Source organism: Vigna umbellata, chromosome 1 (assembly GCF_029865625.1).
Source record: "Vigna umbellata cultivar VRB3 chromosome 1, Vumbellata_1.0, whole genome shotgun sequence".
Taxonomy (NCBI): Eukaryota; Viridiplantae; Streptophyta; class Magnoliopsida; order Fabales; family Fabaceae; genus Vigna; species Vigna umbellata.
This window is the reverse complement of record NC_142165.1, coordinates 18,325,670-18,341,626: the sequence shown is the minus strand read 5'-3', so window position 1 is coordinate 18,341,626 and position 15,957 is coordinate 18,325,670. Positions and strand designations below refer to the sequence as shown.

Below are 15,957 nucleotides of genomic sequence, written 5' to 3'. Positions count from 1 at the left end.
ACCTTTGTATTGTGGACGAAAAGACTTAGAGTTGAAGGCACAAGGTAACGGCCGATTATTTAAACCAAAAGCAAATTACACCATGTCAAAAGACGAGACAAGAATAGTGTGTGGATGGATCAAGGAGCTTAGAATGCCAGATGGATATGCTTCTAACTTGTCCAGATGTGCCAATGTTCAGACCGGTACTATTCAAGGGTTGAAGAGTCATGATTGTCATGTATTCATGGAGACTTTCATCCCTCTTGCGTTCAGTTGTTTGCCAACACACGTGTTACATCCACTGATAGAAATCAGTAACTTCTTTAAAGATTTGTGTTGCACGACACTAAAGGAAGATTCCCTTAAAAAGATGGATGAAAATATCCCGATTATTCTCTGCAAATTGGAAAGAATATTCCCTCCTGCATTCTTTGATTCAATGGAGCACATTCCAATTCATCTTGCATATGAAGCTTGGCTTGGGGGACCCGTGCAGTACAGGTGGATGTATCCCTTTGAAAGGTTTATGGGAGAATCCAAACGCTCAGTTAAAAATAAAGCTAGAGTGGAAGGCTCAATTTGTGCAGCTTACTTGCACAGAGAGACAACTTATTTTTGTTCACATTATTTCAAGAACTTCATGTTGTCCCCCACTCATGTCAGAAATGAAATGCAATGGCAAGTTGAACCACGTGAAGGTGCATTATCAGTTTTCCGACAAACAGGCCGTCACGCAGGGAAAGAATTCACTCACTGGTTAACTGATGTTGAATTCAACTCTGCTCATGTCCATGTCTTGATCAATTGCAGTGAAGTAAAGCCGTACCTTGAGTATGTCATCATCCATCTCTAATCTATCAAACGGTTTAATTGTTATACACTAATGAATTTCATTTGTACCAGCTCATTTGTTGTGGCTGAGCAAGTCGCAGAAGGAAATACTTCTGCTAGAATACACTCAGAGTTTCCGCATTGGTTTAGAAATCAGGTCCGTAGTTTTTCCTACGTTTAGAGCAAGGTTAATTTGACCATTGCTTTTATAATTTTGTTACTACCTTTGTAGGTTTTTAATCAGGCATTAACTCCCACGGTTCAAGAGTTAAGACATCTGTCCAATTGGCCAATGAGATGTGTCAAAGAATGGCACACTTACTTCATCAATGGTTACAAATTTCATACACATGAATGGTCTAAAGGAAAGAAAACATCAAATTGTGGTGTGTATGTCAAGGGCCTAACAGAGGGGTCTTATGATGATTTCTACGGCATCATTCATAAAATATATGAGTTAGAGTACAACAGCACTACTTCTCCAAACAGAGTGGTACTCTTCTATTGTGAATGGTTTGATCCTTCTAGAGCTGGTACTAGAGTTGATCCACGCTTTAATATTGTCGAACTAAACCAGAGACTAAGATATGGGCCTTTTGATCCTTTCATTCTACCATCTAATGTGAGACAGGTTTATTATGTGCCATATCCACCATTTCGCAATATTGACAAGCGTGGTTGGGCCGTAGCAATACAAACGAAGCCTAGAGGTCGCATAGACTCAAATCAAGTAGAGGAAGATGTAGCCTACCAACTTGACCAAATGTCACAACCACAAGAAATTATCGAAATTGAACGTATAACCGCATTGGTCGACCCTGATGGTGATGGAGATGAATTAGAAGCAACAGTACAACGTGATGAAGAACAAGACGAAGAAGAAGAACAAGAAGAAGAAGAAGAAGAAGATGAAGAAGAACAAGAAGAAGAAGATGATGATGATGATGACGATGAAGAAGAAGAACAAGAAGAAGAAGACGATGATGAAGATGAAGATGAAGATGAAGATGATGATCAAGATGACGATGATTGAATGTTGAACATCTATTGTAGCAAATTGGACTATCATTTCATTACCATTATCTAAAATACCATCTTTAAGTTGTATGCAATTATTTGCCTACATTGACTTTGAAAACAATTCCCTTCTTTATTTATTTATATTTATTCGCTTTGTTTGTAACCATTTCAATGCAGTAATGACAGGACAAGGTTCAGAGCGTCCAGATAAAGGAAAAGGGGTAGCAAGACCTACGAAGAGGAAACGGCAGGCACCAAAGTATGTACTTAGGGTGCCTGCTACACTACCTACCCCTGCTCTCGGTAGTTCATCATCTGTGGGGCCTCCTCCTACCCCTAGTATACAGACTCCTACACCAGCAGTAGACCCTACTCCTCCTCCTCGTGCAGTACACCCTTCTACTACCACTGCAGTAGACCCTTCTCCTCCTGCAGCACACCCTTCTACAACCCCTGCAGCAGACCCTCTTCCTCCTCCTCTTATTGCCACCCCTACTCCTCCCCCTATTGTTATTACCCCCACTCCTCTCCCTGACCCTACTTCTATACCTTCCTCATCTTCTGTACCTCCTTCTGACACTGGCACACCACTTGCTGATCCAGATTCAAGTGGTGATGCTGAATATCTTGACCCGCCCCTCGGTGATCGACCATGGATTGAGCCCTATGGTAAAGGGTAAGTTTATAATCTGTTGATATTGATTGATGTTTAAACCATATTGTAATTGAAATGACTTTGGTTATGCAGGTTTATTCCATCTAGGGTTGCTTCCCAGGCCATCACACGTTCAATTAAGCAGCAGTTTTTAACTCCATGGCCTACTTGGGGAGCAATACCTCACGACGACAGAAAGCCATTCTGGGAGCGTTTTCAGGTGACCAATCCACTAAACTAATTGTCCGTCTTATTTTAGTATGTTCTGTAATCAATGTTTGTTCTCTTTAATGTTACAGATGAAGGTGCAGTGGAAACCTGAACATGAAACTCAGATACACAGAAATTTCCACATGAAAGCATCTCATCGGCTCTCAGAGATGTTTAGGGATGCCCGGAATGCAGGACAGCGCCCTAACTGGCTGGGTGAGCACATTTGGAACTCTTTACTGGCCCATTGGAATACAGTAGAGTTCCGCAATAAGTGTGCCAAAGCCCAGCGGAACAGAGCGTCTGAAAGGGGTGGCACCCTGCATACTGGTGGGTCGATCACCATTCATGAGCATGCCATTCGTATGGTATAATCTCATTACATAACTTTTTCTTTCATAAATAAGTTATGTATATTGTATTTCATATGTACGCTTGTAATTCTTAATTATGTTACAGGCACAGGCTCTAGGACGGGCGGTGCATGTTGATGAGGTCTTTGCACAGACTCATGTTCGGAAGGGAACTAATCAATTTGTTGATGAAAGATCTCGGAAGACTCATGTAAGCAAATAACACTATTACTAATTGTTCATTTATGTTATACTATCGTTCCCTGACATTGCTTTTAATGTTTCAACAGGAAGACTTTTCTACGAGACTTTCACAGGTTAGATCTGAACATGAGTCAGCTCCTACACCGGATGATGCCAGTAATGCAGATGATGACATCCGTAGGACGCAGTGCTGGATCGACACCGTTGGTGGGAAGAAAAAGGGACGAGTGTATGGTGCGGGACAGCTTGCAGCAAACTATACAGCATCCAGAGGAGGTACTCTGAAGCACCAGCCTTCTTCTTCCACCAGTACTGCTGCTGAAGAGGTTGTTCAACTCAGGCAGGAACTCCAGCAACGTGACCAGGAGCTCACTGATCTCAGAGCAGAGTTTACAAATTTTAAGGCCCTGGTCATGACTGTCTTGCCTCAAACCTCACAGGACTTACAAAATATCCCTCCCACCCAATCACGACCGTCCTCATCACCTGCTGCCACTCAGCAGCCCACTTCAGTCCAACCCTCATCAGTCCAACCCTCATCAGTCCAACCCACACCAGTCCAGCCATCAATAGAGGAGCAGGATGATGAAAATCATTCTGATGATAGTTATGTACATTATTAGGTTTCATTTTCTTATTACTTGTTAGACAAACATTTGGATATTAGAACATTTTGAGTTGATATCATTTCAGTGTTACTTCGATCTATTTTCAGACTTTGGATGTTAGAACATCCTTTTGTTACATTGTTTTATATTTGAACTATAATTACATAATCTATACATTAATGGATGTTCTATCGATTAATTGATGTTCAATGGATATTGATAATTGATTGCATCTTTGAGATGCACATTATGCATGTTTGTATGTGCTTGAAAACTGATATGCAGGTCTGTTTGTAATTGGAATTTGATATACAGGTCTGGGTTGCACAGGAATCAGATTTCGCTGAAACCTGCTCTGCATTTTACCGAAGGCTTTTGCCCTTCGGTAAATGCCCAAAGCAGGTCATTACCTAAGGCTTTTGCCCTTCGGTAAATACCCTCGAATGGCCATTACCGAGGGCTTTTGCCCTTCGGTAATTACCGAAGGCTTTTGGCCCTCGGTAATTACCGAAGGGCAGAAGCCCTCGGTAATTGTTAGCGACAAGAGATTTACCGAAGGATTTTTGGCCGTCGATAAGCCTTCGGTAAACACCCATTATCGACGGCTTTTGGCATTTTCCGAGGGCTTCTGGCCTTCGGTAATACCCTACTTTTTTGTAGTGTCAAGAAAGAGCATATCGTTTGAATTGATTTTTGTTCTCACCCTTTAACACTTTGAATTTGTTATTATTTTCTCTAAATTTGATTTAAATTTTTATTTAAAAAATAAATAAGTATTCATTGAAATTTGATTTGATTTTATAATTTTATATTCGAATTAGATTGAATAATGTTTTTGTGGAATAGAACCTAACACGTAAAATCTATTTTCAACCTACTAACTCTAATTAACTCGGTATTCGTTCTCCAAGTTTTCTTTGTCTTTACCAAATGGAGGGATGTTTGTAGAATATTCTTTGACGCTTAATTAGATATTATGGTCAATTTTCGGATTAATGAAAAAAGCTGAAGTCAAATCATGATTAAAATAATATTTATAGAGATATTTTGTTAATCATGGCCCCATCTGATTGGGCCTCAGTTATGGGCTCATTGGTTCAAGGCCCAATGGCTAGCTTACTTATGAGAAGTTACCCTTGTTCTCTTCTGACTAAGTTACCCAGCGTGAACATGTCCTTAACAGGCATAGGAATGCACCAGTAGGCGGAATGGTATTTAATGTTGTGATAAAACATTATCGTATAAGCATTCATATGATTGTTTAAGAGATAAAGTTCCTCATTTAAGACATGAATTATAATTTAAGTGAGAAACATACTAAATTGATTCTTACTATTTTAGGAGTTTGATCATTCAAAGGTCTAGATAAACAAGCAATATAGTACAAACTAGAGTTGTTAATTTGGTTTAGCCAAAAGGGATTGGACCTAGCCCACGTGGGCGAAGAAAAAAGCTCATAAGATCAAAAAGTCCATATATTAGAAAAAGCCTATAGGTCATCTCGACTTGACTCGGCCTTAAACTTAAGCGGACTTAGGACGACCATCAGCCCGAGTCGACTTGCCCCAACCTTTGGACCAAGTTGATTTAACTCGATCTTTGGCCCTAGTCTACTCATCTTGGCCTTCGGTCTATACTATCTTGGCCTTGGGTCTAGACTATGTCGGCTCAACTTTCGCGTTTAGTAGACTCATTCATCCTTTGGCTCAAGCCAACTCATATTGACCTTTGGTTCAAGTTGACTCATCATGACCTTTGCCCTAGACTCACTCGTCTTGACCTTCAACTTAAGCTACTCGGTTCAACCTTTAGCTTAGATTGACTCGTCTTAACCTTCGACCTTGATTCTATTTATCCTTTGACCAAGGTCAAATGTTGACTCAGCTCTACCGTTGATCCTTACCAACTCAACTAAGTTTTCAATCTAGGTAGACTCGATTTGACCTTCATCTTATATTAAAGGTCTTATATTTGGGAGTTATTTAAAGTCTTGGCCTTAACCATAACCTACTTTAAGAATTTAAGGACTGAAACTTTTTTAGACCACTTAAAAGGGAGACTTAGTTAGGAGTAGGATGGGCTAACCCATCAACCATTGATCAAATTGACACTTCTAGTGTGAGTCCTTAAATGCTATTAATACACCTAAGCGAAAGATAGATTATGGATCTAACCCATTTTAAAAGAGACTTTGAGAACTAAACTTTTTTAAACTCTCGTTTAATGGACCATTAAAAGGAGATACTTATTTAAAAGTAGATTGGAGATACTCCATGAATCATGAAACAAATTTACACCGTGAATGCTTAAATGTTATTAGCACACTTAAGCAAGAGATGAGTTATGGACAATTGTCTCTATCTTGGAAAATGTTGCTCGAACACTGCATTAATCATGTGTTAAATTAAATGAAATATAAGGATTATATTATATGATTTGATTTAAAATGATGTATTGGTTTGTGACGGAACATGAATACAAAGTGAGCTTTGTTTTTTGTTTTATTGGTGAGAATTAAATTATTTTCTTTCAACTTTGTTATTATTATAGATTATTATTATTATTATTATAGTGTTAAGTAATGAAACTTATTACGAGTAAATTGCGATATTTTGATTTTACTAAATGAATTTTTTCATCATGTTATGAGAAGTAATTATCTTAATCACCACAATATTTTTTTTTAATTTGTTAAAATAAGTGAAATATTATATTTTGATGGATGTTACTTACTATTGAGAATATTTTACAAGATAGCTTTATCTCTTAAACTTTTATGGACACTAAAGATTTAATTTATCTTACTTAGATTTTTGTGTGTGTGTGTGTATATATATATATATATATATATATGTGTGTGATTTTTATCTTCTAAACTTTTATAGAGATTAAAGATTTAATTTATGATGCTAGATATTTGTGAAGATAAATATTATGATTATGGATTATTAAACTATTCTAGAAATAAAGTGTGTGTGATCTTCTGTATAGATTTTAAATTAAAATTATTTAAAAGTTTATATGAAATTGATGTTATTTACAAACTTATCATAAAAGGACATATGAAATTAGTACTAAAATTAGAAGTTTGTGATCATTTATGGATTTTTAATTAAACTGTAGTCGCATTGTCTTAGGTAGTACTAGAAGGAAAAACACACATGATTTGTCAAAGCAAGAATCTAGTTCTCTTTTTCTATTTGAATAATAAAGGAATTTGGTTAAGCTAATTTCTATTTTCTATTTTGTCTTAATGTGAATATGAGTAGTTTGTAATAATTATTATTAAAGAGTTTTTATTGTTAAGTATTTAAACCCTTTCCGGAGGTGGGTATCTGATGCTTGTCATACTTGAGAATCAGAATTTTTATTAGAGATCTTTGAATAAATGCTGGCTTTTGATTAACACATGCCATCAAGTTTTTTTCTTTCTTAAGCCAACTACTAACTTTTTCTTTTACGAACATGTTAAACTTCAAGTAAACATTAAAAAAAAGATATATAAGACTTATAAAAGATAATATATATATATATATATATAACAACAATTATTAAATATTAAAATTAAATGATATAGATAAATAATTAGAACCATAATATGTATTTAAAAGAAAAAGGTTAGAATCACTTAATTAAACTAATTAAATCAAATAATAAATAAAAATGAGATTATGAACATTTTATTTAAATAAATTAAACAAATCAAAATCATTAATAAAAATGAAATATTCACTAAATAAATTAAATAGACAGAATAATAAATATAGACAAAAATAAGAATATAAACACCTCACTAAATAAATTAATTAAACAAAATAATAAATATAAATAAAAATGAAGTTAGAAAAATCTCAATAAATAAATTAAATAAAAAAATAAATATAATAAAAATAAGATTATGAACACATTACTAAATAAATTAAGTAAAAAGAAAATTAAATATAAATAAAAATAAAATTATAAACCTTTCACCAAATAAATTAAATATAAATATAAATAAATAAAAATTAAGTTATAAGCATCTCACTAGATATTAAAAATAATAATTATAAATAAATAAAATTTTAGTTATAAACACATTATTAAAATCAGGTTATAAACACCTCATTAATAGAGTAAAAATAATTAGCTGATGAGATATCTAAATTGACCATTCTTTCTTCTTCCAATCTTTTACCAAGAAACACATTCTTGATAAACTTCTTTATGCTTCAATTCTGTCAAAGCCTTGATGATTTCTGAAACTCAGTCTTGAACTTGAGCTCTGGATACCAAGACTTGATTTGATAAAAATAATAACAATAATAAAATAAAAATCAAATTATCAACACTTCACTAATAAAATAATAATAATAAATAAAAAAATAAAGTTATAAACACTTCACTAATAAAATAAAATTAATAAATAATTAAATAAAATAAAAATAACGACACTAAAATGAAATAAATGAATCAATACATATAGATAAATGACATATATAAAATGATAAATGTATAGCTTCCCTTACTCAAAATAACTTGTGTAATTAAATCTTATTTTTCAATTGATTGAATAATTTCTCCAAACTAATTTAAAATCTTGTTCAATAAAGATTTTTTTTCTTATGAGAAATAAAATAAACAGGAAGAAGAATGAGAAAGAAAGAAAGACTTATGGATACAAATAACAAAACTCTCTTGGTTTCACTTCTCCTTTTACCGTTATATAGAAAATTTATATTATTACAATTATTATTATTTTTATATGGATTCATGAGTATGTAATATTAAAATCATCATTCACTATTTAAACATTTTAATGTGTAATAGTAAATCATCATTCACTATTTAAATATTATAATATGCGGTATTTCATACCTTATATCAATGTAAAAGTTATATTTCTTATTATAAACCTCTAAATGTAAATCAAAATTGTGAGAGTAAATAATATTTTCTTAAGAACATGCTCTAAAATTTTAAGCTTGACCCAACTCTTAGGCTTCGTTCGTTTGAACAGATTTTACTGTTCAGAAACGAATGCGAGCGATGATTTGAGAATTAATCGTGTTCGGATGAGAGGAAACGCGAGGAAATGTGAGCGATGATTTGCGAGATACCGTGCTTTTTCATCACCCGCAACTTTGAAGAGATTTGCAAGGATTGTAACTGAAATGTCACAACTATCCTCGACCTATTATACATATATCAGCTTTAACACAAAATCCATTCGCAAAAGTATTCGGTTACATAACGCGTATTTGGTTACATAACGTGTTGTATTCGGTTACAACTTCTTCTTCTTCTCACTCTGGGATAAGCACTTCTGCTTCCACGTTGGTTGGTCGTCGTCCTCCGAATTCTTGTCGCTGGCGGGGTCGCGACATACGATGTTTGGGGCTGCTGGGACTAGGATTTGGTCGGTTGAGCGATACGAGGTGGGGAGGGACCGGTGGGTGGCGATGGATCCGCTGACCGGGTTTCGGGCTGGGTGTGTGGGGTTTGTAGGCAGGGAGGGGAGGGAGTTCTGGGTGGTGGGAGGGTACGGCGGTTGAGGAATATTTTTCTGGTGGATGAGTATTACAGGGATGCGGATGCACTGGTGATGGAAGTTGAGAGTGGGGGGTGGCGGGAGGTTGGGGATGTGTGGGGGGATAAATTTTCTTTCTTAATTATAGGTTTTTAATTCAAATTTTATGGGATAAATCTTCATTTATTAAAAATTCAAATAAAAATAATAAAATACTCTTTATATTACAAAGTTACGAGGAAAATTTTTTGATTCTATTTATTTAGACAGAAACAAATTATTATAAATATAGAAGCTAAGTTATTTTTATGAAAAAAAAGAGACATTTTATTATAAAAACAAAACAAAAAAATATGTTACAAACAAATACTACATTTAAAAATAAATTTATTTTACTATATTATAATTTTTATAATTTTTAAAAATTAATTTTAAAAATTATTTATAATTTTTTTCTCTTTATAAACATTTTTACAATTAAATATAACATTAATAAATAACATTTTATATTACTTTTATAACTAGGGATATTTTGGTAATCTTTAATTTCTACCAATTAAACTAATTTTTTAAATCTATCACATCAATCAAATCCTACACTAATTCTCATAAATTTTATCCTCAAATCCACTCTCAATTACCCACAAATCCACTCAAAAAAACAACATTAAAATTACCCTCAAATTCACTCAAATCCATTCAAATCATCTCCCCCAAATCATCTCCCTCAAATCCATCTAAAAGAACACAGCCTTAAAAAAGTTGAAATTGAATTGTTACTAAAGTTACTAGTTCAAACTACAAAAGTTTTTCTCTAACCATATACCTCTAAATGAAAATCTTGACGGTTAAAATGAAGTACTATGTCTTGTGAACTCTAGATAAAAATTTATTTTGATCTAATTATTACGAAGTAAGAATAAAAATTTTACCAAGACAACTCAGAACTAGACAATATGTGAAAATCTAATTTTTATACTAAAATGTAGAAATTATTTCTCTTAACATAAATCTTTCACCGGTCATAATATAAAACAATATTTCAATAATAATGTATAAAAATTTGAGACTAATATAATGTTTTCTGATTGTGATTACAATTTTAATGAGGTAACTTAAAAATACAGGAACTAGTTGACACTTCAAAATCATCATTTAATTTTTACAAAGCAATTTTTCATAATTTATCAATTTACTTATAAAAACACATTTAAATAAAAAGCTTAAATATAATTAACACAAACAAAGTATTACAATTATAGATAAAACATTATTTATATATAAATATTTAGATATTACAATCATATATTATTATAATCAACTTTATATAGCATAAGGTCATCAATTAAAATAAAATAAAAATTAATTAAAATAAAAGAAAGGTGTAATTTTATTCAAATATTCTTCAAAAATTAAATTTATTTTATATTAAATATTTAACTATAAAATTTAAATATGACTGATAATTAATATGACAATAGAGATGTTACAATTTGTTTATGTAATTTTATCATAAATTTTAAGTGATCTTTTATGTTTTGTATTTTTTTATTTTATTTAATTTTTAATAAATATTTATATGATGATAAATGATTGATGAACTTTGAAGTGTTTAGATTTTATAATAATATCTAACATAATCTTATTTAAAAAACAAAAAGAAAGGAAATATAAAATTCCTAATTGTATTTTAAATTACTGTTTTCATTCGTAAAACATATGATAAAACAATTAAAGGTAAATTAATATTGACAGAGTAGTAATTCTCATATAAACAATCTTATGACTATTTACAAACTACAACTAATAATCTACAAATATAAACACAAAAATCTTCACATACGTCTTTTATGATATCAATCATTTTAGGTCATTTAGTTATATATTATTTTGAATCTTTCAAAATTTCAATTTTTATATATTATTTTGAATCTTTCAAAAAAATACGTAAAAATGTCAAAGTGAGTTAATCCAACTCACACGAATTGGAACACCACAAGTTGGGTTAGAAATAGGTTCAATTGTCTAATTTTTTGGTAAAACATAAATTTTGTGATCTTATTCGATCTATTATGAATTAATGGATTGACTCACTTACGGATGTTTTGTTTTTACAAATTATTTTATATATTTATTGCAACACAATGAAAGTAGATTGATTTAATTCATTTTTTTAAAGTATGGAATCAAAGTGTTTCCTTCATTATCCAAATATTATGATAGAAATAATAGTTTGAAATTAAAGATAACATATATAATTTAGCAAATAAACAAAATCAAACCTCTAAATTATTCAAATATATTGAACAATACTCCAATATTTAAAAATATCAAAATTTGTACCTAGATAAATCAAATTAGTAAATAATTATAATAAAAAACTTACAAAAAAATGTAAGAAAATTAATAAAGTGTTACCCTTGGATCAATTCACCTTCAAACTAGTTTGAAACTATATAACTCAGTGTTAAGCGAACCTAAATTAATTTAACCTATATTTAAAAAAATGAAATTTTTTCTATTTAGTCTAACTCAAACTTAGGATGAATCGGTTAACTAAAAAATTATAACTCATTTTATCATCTTTAAACACATAAATTAAAATAGTTTTACGAATGCAAAAGTAACAATCAAAACACCATAATAAATTAATTTAATAAAAAAAATCTTATTTGTGAACTAATTCATTCTGTAAAGCCTAAATATAATGACTTATAAATGGAAAGTAGAAAAGAGAAAATTTGAACTGCAAGAAATACAAAAACTCACTTTATTACCAATTTAATAGGTTTATCTTGATTTATTTCTGGAGACTTTCCACTCAGTCAACTTGGCCATGAAAATAATAAATAATTAACAAGAAAAGCTTAAGATAAAATAAATGTTTTATATTTTAAATAGAATAAATTGTATAGTAGATAAAGAGTGAATTTGTTTTTAAACAATTTATAATCTTCTTTTGAAAGTTATTTTTATTTTTTATTTAGTTTAATTTCTTCCTCTTAAATTCAATAAACATCGCAAATCTAAAAATATATTATCAAAGTATATTTATTTAAAATTCTTTTTACAACAAATTTTCATCACTCTTAACACTTACATTGCATCAGTTTTACAATTGAAACTTCACGAAATGCCCAAACTACATCCAAGTAAATCAAACGATGCTTGTTTATATAATTGCGTTGCTTTAACGAAAATTTTATAATTGAAAGTAGAAGACAATGTGATGAGATAAACTATACATAAGTGCTTAGATTATTTCAATTGATTGAATATAATTAAGATACGAAACATAAATTTGCGATTATTTAGCTCTTAAATTAGATACGAAACATAAATTTGTATTGTTGATTTTTTCGAGACAAGTTTATTATGAAAATTCAATACTAAATGAAACATAAGTCAAAATATATTTAAAACATTATACCCTCTTTAATTCAATCTTAAAACAATAAATTTCACACTTTTTTTTCACAACTAGAGTCCAAACATGTGTGTATACAGTTGTCTTATTTATATAGTTATGTTAATTTTAAATTATCAAATGTTTTTAATTTATTTAAAAATTTATTTTAAAATTTATATAAGTTTTTATTAAATTCGATCGTTTTATATTGTTTAAGAATCGAGATTTATTTTTTTCACTTTTCGAAACGTCTTTTAAAAATAAGATTATAACAAAATACATACTATAAATGAACAATATTTTAATGATGGACTATAATGATGTTTCTTTATAGATTTAGAATCGAAACAATATCCATTATATTTTTTTAAGAGAAGAAATATTACATTTTTTAACATTGAATTTTTAAAAAATCAATGTTAATTTCTACTATTCTTAATCTAATCATTCTTATTAATGTTGAAAAGTTAATTTCTCTCGTTATGTATAAAAACGTTTATTTTTTCTACCAAATCATGCTTTAAAGAAAAGAAGAAGCTAGGGTTGAAGGTATGATCTTTAAGCATTCATGCATGTCTTATTAGGTAGCTTTGGTGAACATTATTGACCCAACAGTTCTCTTAAGTTCCACATTTCACACGTGCGGTAAATGCATACATTATATAAATTTAATTTAATTTTGAAAAATACCTAATACCAAATTATATTCATTTAATTATCCATAACATGTGTAAAAAATGTGACTTGCACTCAATCACACATACTGGTTGAACTACAGTATATCCAATCCAAATATCTTTATAATTTTCAATTTTTTTTTCTTTAAGTATTCTGTTAAAATAGATTTAATGTAGATATACAACATGATAATTCATACAAAAGTTGATATAACTAAAACCTAAAATTTTAATATTATGAATTTGAGTTTTGTTTTATTAATATAAACATTAACTTTCTTATTTTTATTTAATATAAAATTTATAACTACTCTGGTCTTTATATTTTTATCTATAATTTGTTTTAGTTTTATATGTTTTTATTTAATTGAATTTTAATATTTTTAAATAAAATCAATTTGATTCATTTCATTAAATTTGTGTTAATTTGGAATATGTCATGTATATATGACTAAATATAAAAAGTAAATTACTAATTAAATCAAAATTAAGCTCATAATTATATTTCTAACATCTCGTAATCAGAACTAAAACGATGAAAAAAATAAAATCCATGTTTTTGCTTGCTAATTTTGAGAAATTTTTACGCCATCCACGTGTATTTAGATTATATTTTAGTTGACAAATTAACATTGAATTGGTCAACTTCGGTGGCCGAATTTTCATTGCATATAATTTTGGCTTCTTCTTAATAAAGTCTCACCGTAATGATGACACCTTGTCACCTAAACGATAGCGTGTGTTAACAATAATATATATAGTTTTAAATTATTATTTTTTATTGGTGAAGAGTTTTATAATGAAAAACAATTATAAATAAATATGAGAGGAGATCGAGTAGAGAAATTTCCTTTATTTATATTAAATTAAAGACTGAATCTTATGAATTTCATATATTATTTGGAGAGAATTTGCACCAACTAGTCACAAGTAAATTTATATAAAAAATTATGACACTCTTTTAGTTTGAAATTTAAAAATTTTCTACTATTCCTATTTTTTATTTATTATTTTGATTGGGTAGGATATTGTCAACGCAGGCTTGTTATCTAGAGAAGCGTTGGAAATTCTGAAACCACAAAAAGTAGGAGACTTGGCATTTTTTGATGGGACAGAACAACTAACTGCTACTTTTGTAAGACAACATAATTAGAAGAAAAATAATTAATGATGTTATGATTGAAAATAATTTTAGATTGTTTTGTTCCTCAATCCCGGCAATTAAGAATGGTCTTTCGGATATACTTTTCTAACATTCTCTTACATTTTTTTACTTTCATCGTATTTTTTTTAAGGAAAATGATACTTGAACAACCATTTTTGACAACATTTAGACACGCGCACACGTGTCAAAATCTGAGTGGTCCATTTTCATTTAATTTTTTCAACTGGACCACTCAGATTTTGACACGTGTGCGCGTGTTTAAATGTTGTCAAAAATGATTGTTCAAGTGTCATTTTCCTTTTTTAAAGGAATAAACATGTTTTTAGTCTTAAACTATCAAGTGATTTTAAGTTTTGTTCCTCTTTGAAAGGTTTGTTCATTTTAGTTCTCTTAATTTTAAAAATCTTATGTTTAGTCTTTAAAACTGAACGACGTTAAATTTTTATATGAGGTGGCTAATGATGAGCCAAGTGTGTATCACATTTGGGGTTTCTCATTTCTTTCACACCCACCATTGTTCCCTCCTCTAGTCTCCATTTTTATCCATTTGGAGTTTCTCATGGTGTAGGTTCAGATCATGCAAGAAGACAACCCCGATCTCACTGTCCCTCCGCTGCCTCCTCCGCCTCCCCACCAACGAGAGCCTAGGGTCCAAGGGTCTCGTCAATGGTTTTGAGACAATTTTAGTAACATTTCCATTTGAATCTTCTTGTTTCCCAAAGATACCAAACTCGCACCTCGCCCAGACTCGCACGCCTCCGCCTCTTTCTATTCTCGCTCTACAACAATAACACCAACAACAACATCAATTTCGAACTCACCGATCCCAAACCCGAGCGGCAGTGGTTCATCGACGCTCTGGATTCTGTTCAGGTTCCGCTTGTCGAAGGTTCTTTGTTTCCGCATACGGCATCGCCGAATCCAGATTTTCTCTTTGGATTAGATAAGCAGTCGGCGGTGGCTGCCAATGCTCCTACGAAGAATCCTTCGCCGGAAACGGAATGCATCTTCGAGGATCGTCCAACGGTCAGAGATTCCGAAACCGAAATGGAACGCGCACCCGAGTCTGAGATTCGAAGGTTGCAGATTGGTCACAATACTGAGCAGCAACTCCTAAAACGGAAGATGAAAATAGAGGAAGATAATAATGGTAGGGTTCATGGGGTTAACGACATGGAAGATTTCTCTCAAAAGAATATAGGCTTTTCGCTGGCGATTCCTACGACCAGGAGTGAGTATGAAAGAGATGAGCGTTTTGAGTGAGTGGGGGAGAAGAAGGAAGGGTTTGAAAAAAACGTAGCAAATATTTCAGAAAAAAATAAAAAACATGGCAC

At 31.1% G+C, this 15,957-nt stretch overlaps 1 protein-coding gene across 1 annotated transcript; it reads left to right on the top strand.

The window, feature by feature from the left end:
- The first annotated feature begins 2,799 nt into the window (after positions 1-2,799).
- On the top strand, positions 2,800-3,938 carry LOC148204844 (uncharacterized). Its single transcript, XM_088110252.1, has 2 exons — positions 2,800-3,262; positions 3,342-3,938. Exons 1-2 carry the CDS (start codon positions 3,149-3,151, stop codon positions 3,876-3,878), a joined length of 651 nt encoding a protein of 216 aa, XP_087966378.1. The 5' UTR covers positions 2,800-3,148; the 3' UTR covers positions 3,879-3,938.
- Positions 3,939-15,957: the final 12,019 nt, after the last annotated feature.

What these genes read in the sequence shown, in the direction of transcription:
- LOC148204844 (XM_088110252.1), top strand. Translation starts at nt 3,149, where the DNA reads ATGTTACAGGCACAGGCTCTAGGACGGGCGGTGCATGTTGATGAGGTC. An exon ending in AAAGATCTCGGAAGACTCAT is followed by an intron (nt 3,263 to 3,341) that starts GTAAGCAAATAA and finishes ATGTTTCAACAG; the next exon opens with GAAGACTTTTCTACGAGACT.